Source organism: Orycteropus afer, unplaced genomic scaffold (assembly GCF_000298275.1).
Source record: "Orycteropus afer afer isolate SDZICR_OR568_19922 unplaced genomic scaffold, OryAfe1.0 scaffold00157, whole genome shotgun sequence".
NCBI lineage: Eukaryota > Metazoa > Chordata > Mammalia > Tubulidentata > Orycteropodidae > Orycteropus > Orycteropus afer.
The window spans coordinates 3,026,428-3,034,162 of record NW_006921744.1 but is presented as its reverse complement, the minus strand read 5'-3'; the positions used below and the strand labels follow the sequence as shown (position 1 = coordinate 3,034,162).

Genomic DNA, 7,735 nt, shown 5'->3' with positions numbered 1-7,735 from the left:
GTCTTTTTAGTGATCTCTTGCTTTCTTCATGGATAATGTTCTTGATATCCTCCCACAATTCTTCTGGTCTTCAGTCGTTGGTGTTCAATGCATCAAATCTATTCTTTAGATGATCTCTAAATTCAAGAGGGATATCTTCAAGATCATATTTTGGCTCTCTTGGACTTTGGGTTTTAATTGTCTTTAACTTCAAGTCGAACTTGCATATGAGCAGTTGATAGTCTGTTCCCCAATCAGCTCCTGGCCTGGTTTTGGCTAAAGATATTGAGTTTTTCCACCACCCCTTGCCACAGATGTAGTCGATCTGATTCCTGTGTGTTCCATCTGGTGAAGTCCACGTGTAGAGCCACTGTTTGTGTTGTTGAAAAAAGGTGTTTGCGATGAACAAGTCGTTGATCTTGCAAAATTCTACCATGCAAGTTCCAGCATTATTTCTGTCACCAAGGCCAAATTTTCCAACCACCAGTGATTCTTCTCTATTTCCAACTTGTGCATTTCAGTCACCAGTGATAATTAACATATCCTGATTGCATGTTTGGTCAATTTCAGACTGCAGAAGTTGATAACAATCTTCAATTTCCTCATCTTTGGCTTTGGTGGTTGGGGCGTAAATTTGAATAATAGTCATATTAATGGGTCTTCCTTGTAGGCGTATAGATATTATCCTATCACTGTACAAGGTCACTGTACAAAAAAGCATTATTTGATGTTCATTCATTTCAGGAAGTGGTATATGATCAAGAATGAATGGTATTGAAGGAAGAAGTCAAGGCTGCACTGAGGGAATTGGCAAAAAAAAAAAAAAAAAGGCTCTAGGAATTGACAGAATACCGACTGAGATAATTCAACAAATGGACTATGCTGGAGGCACTCACTTGGCTATGCTAAGAGATTTGGAAGACAGTTATCTGGCCAACCTACTGGAAGAGATCCTATTTGTACCCATTTCAAAGAAAGGTGATCCCACAGCATGTGGAAATTATCGAACAATATCATTAATATCACATGCAAGTGAAATCTTACTGAAGATAATTCATAAATCGCTGCAGCAGTATATTGACAGAGAACTTCCAGAAATGCAAGCTGGATTCAGAAGAGGATGTGGAACAAGGGATATAATTGCTTATGTTAGATGGATCTTGGCTTAAAACAAAGAATACCCAAAAGATGTTTACTTATGTTTTATTGACTATGCAAAAGCATTCAATTGTGTGGATCATAACAAATTACGGATAACATGGAGAAGAATTAAAATTCCAGAACACTTAATTGTACTCACGAAAAACCTGTTCATAGACCAGAAAGCTGTCATTCAAACAGAACAAGGGGATACTGCATGGTTTAAAATCAAGAGGGGAGTGTGTCAGGGTTGTATCCTATCACCATACTTTTTCAATCTGTATGCTGAACAAATAATCCAAGAAACTGGATTATATGAAGAAGAACGTGGCACCAGGATTGGAGGAAAATTCATTAACAACTTGCGATACACAGATGACACTACTTTGCTTGCTGAAAGTGAGGATGACTTGAAGCACTTACTCATGAAGATTAAAGACTACAGTCTGCAGTATGGATTACACCTGAGTATCAAGAAAATAAAAATCCTTACAGCTGGACCAATAAGCAGCATCACAATAAATGGAGAAAAGAATGAAGTTGTCAAGGACTTCATATTACTTGGTTCTACAATTACCACCAATGGAAGCAGCAGTCAAGACATCAGATGACATATTGCATTGGGCAAATCTGTTGCAAAAGACCTTTTTTAAGTGCTGAAGAGCAAAGATGTCTCCTTGTGGACTGAGGTGCGCCTGACACAAGCCATGGTATTTTCAACCACCTCATATGCATGTCAGAGCTGGACAATGAATAAGGAAGAATAAAGAAGAGTTGATGCTTTTGAGTTGTGGTATTGGCAAAAATGCTGAGAGTACTATGGACTGCTAAAAGAACTAACAAATCTGTACTGGAAGAAGAGTAGCCAGAATGCTCCTTGGAAGTAAGAATAGCCAAACTTCCTCTCACCTACTTTGGTCATGTTGTCAGAAGGAATCACTCCCTGGAGAAGGCTATCATGCTTGGTAAAGTGGGAGGTCAATGAAAAAGAGGAAGGCCCTCAACAAGATGGATTGACACAGTGGCTGCAATGATGGGCTCAGGTATAGCAAGGATAATGAGGATGGTACAGGACCGGGCAGTGTTTCATTCTGTTGTACATAAGGTCACTATGAGTCAGAGACTTGAGGGCACCTAACAACAACATTAAAGAGGCAGTGTATACCCCAGCAGGAGTCATGTTGCCAAGCTTCTTCCCTCACAACTACACTCAGCATGTTAGCATGTAGCAGACATTGCTTCAAATTGTGTCTGTGAACACTGTATGTTAGAATCATTTTAGTTTTAATGTATTACTTGGTTTGATATGGTAAGTTATATTTTGGGTCTGGCAACACTCAAAGATATTTCCCATATAAGTTAATGGTAACTGCTTCTTTGCTTTATGTCATTTAAGTTTAGGAAAGATTTCACAAACTCTTTCAGATAGCAGGGGAAACCTGTTTTTTGCGTAATTCTTTTGAATTAATACAGGATTTTATTTTTAACAAGACCTTTATCACACCATAATCTGTTTACTTCTTCTTTACCCATCTCTCCCTTCCTGTCCTAACCAGTGATCCCCAAAAGGCTAATAATTGTCCAACACAGTGTAACCTCCGGTGATTGCTGAAGTTCAGCACCAATTTGGTGTTCCACAAATGATTGTTGAAGGGATAATCGTCTTTTTGTTTTGATGGACTTGGCTTAACGGAAGGGGCGCGAGCGGTATAGTGGAGAGGGAGGTAACTGCCTGTGGATAGAGAGGGGCGTGACAGCCTAGAGTGCACTTGGCTGATATAACTGACAGAACTTGTGCGACAGTCCAGATCATACCCTTAGGTAGGGATGGGCACAATATCACCCCACCCCCGCCCCCAACCTCGTTTTAATGCTATTACGGGCACTGCAACCCGGAAGAAGAGTTACCGGTAAAACAGGTCCAGGTAGCAAAGGTTGTTTGAGGGAGTGCGCCCCCGCCAAGCCCAGCCTCCCAGCCCGGCATGCTAGCCCTGGCGCCCCCGCCCGCGCGCTGCCCGGCGCCCGGGTGCCCGCCAGACGCCGGCTGGCCCGGGAGGTTCGCGGACGTGACGCCGCGAGCGGAAGTGACGTTTTCCCGCGGTTGGACGCGGCTCTCTGTTGCCGGGCGGGGGAGGGCTTGTCCGGTTTTTCTGAGGGGACGTTCAAATAATTTTTGTAACGGGAGTCGAGCGAGGACGGGGCGTGCCCCGACGTGTGCGCGCATCCCTCGCCCCTGCCCTCTTCCACAGATCGCTGCCTCCAACCTTGTGAGGGCGTCATGCCGCCCAAAACCCCCAGAAGAGCTGCCGCTGCCGCCACTGCCCCTGTGGAACCCCCGGCACCACCGCCGCCGCCCCCTCCTGAGGAAGATCTGGAGCAGGACAGTGGCCCCGAGGACCTGCCTCTTGCCAGGTGAGTGAACCGAGCCGCTGGCGCCTCGGCTCGGATGCTGGGAAGCGCCCGAGAGGCTTTTGGGGCAAAACCGCCGCGGTATCTACGCGGGGGCGCGTCTTTGCCCCGGGCCCTCGTCCCGGCGAAGAGGGTCCCTTCCTGCCCTGCACCACCGCGGAGGGTCTGGAGGAGGATGACAGGGCTCCGTGATCTGGAGAGAGGGGAGATAGCTGGGAGGGGTCGCGGCTCCTGGTTGACAGGTGTCGGGCGGGTGGGGCTCGGGTCTCTGAGCGAAGTGACAGGTGCGACATCCGAGGCTCGGAGGCTGCGGGTCACTTTGAGCGCCCATCAAACGCAAAAAATGACTGACGGGTGTGTGTTGGAGAAGAAGCGAGTTTTCTTGCTGTTGAGATCGGTAGTAGTACTTCGCTGGCTCTTCGGCTTTCTGTTCTGGTCTCCTGCGACGAAAGAGTTCCAAGCATTTTCTTCTGGGTGTGCACTGCATCTGAAGCCCTGTTCTGCGAGAGGCCGGCCAGAAACGCTTCGGATGCTGCTGCAGAAGACGCCATCGGACGTTAGTGCAGGAGCCTGGGTGCCGGTTGCTAACTGGGTGCTTTGAGGCCTTGGGGGTTCAAAGCCAGCTGTAGTGACTGTTGGAATAGAACACTTTAGAGGAACTGGGCAAAAGTTTTGTGATACCCTTAGTGAAAGTGCCTAAAAGTTCCTTTTTTTTTTGGATAAAAGTCTTCTTGCAAGTTAGTTGTCCTCAGCATGTCCCCTAATTATTTCCATTTTGGTTTTTGGCTTTGCGATCAGGGATCTTGGTATCCCTTGTTTCTTTGTTTTGATGAAAAAAAAAAAAAAAAAAAAATTAGTGGTGCTTTTGTGCTCACCTGGAACTTTTTTTTATCCCAAGTAGAATCTAAATTTAAGAAAGATAATATGGATACAGTAGAATATGACAAACCAAAAAACCCAAACTCACTGCCATCAAATTCATTCTGACTCACAGTGACCCCCACTGGAAGATCCAAGGCAGTATATTTTTAGTGAAGCAGACTGCCTCATTTTTCTTCCACCCAGCTGCTGTTGGGTTCAAACCACAGACCTTTTGGTTAGCAGCCAAATGCCTTAACCCCTACCCATCAGAGCTCTTTAGAATTTGAGGAGGAGATACTGCATTATAATAAACATTGCAATGTAAGACTTTATGGTTAAGCAGCTAAGACTGAAAAGTGTGTAATTGTCCTTATTTGGTATTGTCAGCACGAGTGCTACGTTAAGACTACAAATTCACTGTAGGGGAGTGGCACTTGCTTCTTCCCTTACCATTACTTCACCCATTCTGGTCCATCACCAAGTTCTGTTGTACCCTCACAGAATTATACATTTCATTCCACTTCCCAACTACTAACAGCTCAGGCCAAATTGTAAAAGTTTGAAATGAGTTTTTGGAAATAGCATGTGAAAGGCTATTAAAAATTCACGTATTTGAATGAAGTATCTTGTGGGTCAGCTAAAAATCATACCCACCAGAAAAAAATTTAAACAAAGTCCTAGGGTGGTACCGACAGTTAAACATACCTGGCTACTATCTAGAAGATTGGAGGTTTGAGTCCACCTAGAGGTACCTCAGAAGAAAGTGCTGTTAATCTACTTTGAAAGTATCAGCCATTGAAAACCCTATGGAACACAGCTCTACTCTGACACACATAGGGTCACCGTTAGACAGGGGATTGACTTGACAGAAATGGATTAGTACAAAACAGGTTTGGGGGATGTTTTGGAAGAAGACATAGTATTTCAGTTTTTGATTAGACTCTAAAGTGCCCAATACTTGAAAACTTGTCTTTGGAAAAAGCAGTAATATTTACTGTAAAGAATTTAATGTTATCCAAATAAGTTTGAAAGCATTCTTTATTATTATGTGGTAACTAGACATAGTATGTGGTAACTAGAAATAATGAAGTTCTATCATGTGGGAAAATAAGAACTTTTTTTCTTTAATTCTCTGCAACTCCCCTAACCCTTTACTTTATATGCCTTTAAGTGATAGAACTATCAAAAATTCTCTTGGAAGTCAAAAAGTTATACTTTAAAAGCATACAAAATACAGTCTGTTCTTGATTATCCATACCCATAAAGGAGTTCATTAACATGAGCAATCAAACTCTATAAATTAACTACTCAGTAAGGGTAGGACCACAGCCTGATAATCTGAGGCTGAGTAACCTACTTAGGGGTGAATTTAGGGCTCAACTCCAACTGCGTTCCCCGGGAGAGTTCATTTCTACCCTAAGAATTGAGATCACATGTTGTATTATCTCTGTCTGGCTTAAGTGATGTGATTGGAAGGGAAACTGCCACTGGAACAGCATACCAGCATCATGGTTGAGGTAATCAAAAGTTAATTATATTTTGAAAAAGGACCACAATAGTGGTCAAGGACATAAATGTTAGACTATTAAATTAATATCTTCTGTGACCTCAGGTGAGTGCATTAGCTTCTCTGATTTAGTTTATTCTTCAGTAAACAAGGATAATAAGGGTCCTTACATAATAGGGTTGATGTGGAAATCCAGTGAAACCATGCACCTAAGGACTTTCTACAGGGGTGTAGTAAGTGCAGGTAGTTCTCAGCTTACGACTATTCAAGTTATGGTGAATCATACTTATGACCATTTGTGGGTTTTTTTGGGGGTATATCTTACTGTTAGTAATATGTAGTACATGCAGTGTTGCAATGCATAATGACTATGCAAAGGTGTTCAACTGTGTGGTTTGTAACAAATTATGGATCACATTGTGAAGAAAGGGAATTCCACAACACTTGTGTTTTTGCAGAACCTGTACATAGACAAGAAGTAGTCATTCGAAAGAACAAGGGGATACTGTGTGATTTAAAATCAGAAAAGGTGTGTGTCAGGACTGTGTACTTTCACCGTACTTAATTCAGTCTGTATGCTTAGCAAATAATCTGAGAAGCCGGACTGTATGAAGAAGAATGTGTATCAGAATTGGAGAAAGACTCATTAACAGCCTGTGATATGCAGATGACACAACCTTGCTTGTTGAAAGCAAAGAGGACTTGAAACTCTTACTGATAAAGGTCAGACTGAAGCCTTCAAGTATGCATTGCACCTCAGCATAAAGAAAACAAAAATATTTGCAAGTGGACCAATAAGTGACATCATGATAAATGGAGAAAATATCGAAGTTGTCAAGGATGTCATTTTATTTGGATCCACAGTCAGCATACATCGAAGCAGTAGTTAAGACATCAAACGATATATTGCATTGGGCAAGTCTGCTGCAAAAGACCTGCTTAAAGTGTTAAAAAGCAAAGATGTCACTTTGATGTCTAAGGTGTACCTTATCAAAGCCATGAGATTTTCGGTTGCCTTATACACATATGAAAGCTGGACATTGAATAAGGAAGACCAAAGAAGAATCAATGCATTTGAATTACAGTGTTAGCAAAGAATACCGAATACATGATGGACTTCCAGAAGAATGAGCAAATCTGTCATGGAAGTACAGCGAGAATGCTTCTTAGAAGCAAGGATGGTTTAGCTTTGTTTCGTGTACTTTGGGCATGTTAATCAGAAGGCACTAGTCTCTGCAGAAGGGCATCATACCTGGTAAAGTAGATGAGGACCCTCAATGATATATATTGACACAATGGCTGCAACTATGGCTGAAACACAGCAAGGATTGTGAGGATGGCACAGGACTGGGCAGGGCTTCCTTCTATTGTACATGGGATCTCTATGAGTATGTGGGATTCTCTAAGAAGTGCTACTGGATAGAGAATGATATATGAAATATTAATAAATATAGACCACATTTTAGCAAAGACATCGACATTGAATTGATTCTGTAATACTATTTGTGGACTTTTCTTGCTGTTATCAGTATCCCAATTTCCTCTGTACCAGTCTTTGCTATTGTACTTACTTTTCTTTGTAAAGGTACTTTACTGCTCAAAAGTATGTATGATTCACCATACTAGCAAGCATTTTTCATTGTATGGTATCCTTATTTTTGAAAACCAAGGAATAAGATAAACATATTTTTTAAATATATTTTTAAATTCTAAGAGTAATTGTTTTTCAAAGCTAAAGTAATATTGTAAAGTACTTAGTGATGCTGTCTTTCAGGATAGTGCTTTTGTGTGCAAGCTATTGAAAAAAATATTGTACTTAATCAGTTTGATTTATGTGTG

The 7,735-nt window shown here is 42.0% G+C and overlaps 1 protein-coding gene across 1 annotated transcript in view; it reads left to right on the top strand.

Moving 5' to 3' along the window:
* The first annotated feature begins 3,307 nt into the window (after positions 1-3,307).
* Positions 3,308-7,735, top strand: part of RB1 (RB transcriptional corepressor 1) — a 320,323-nt gene continuing 315,895 nt past the window's right edge. The window contains 1 exon segment of the mRNA XM_007946362.1: positions 3,308-3,535. Coding sequence (XP_007944553.1) covers positions 3,398-3,535 — 138 coding nt within the window. The 5' untranslated portion in view covers positions 3,308-3,397.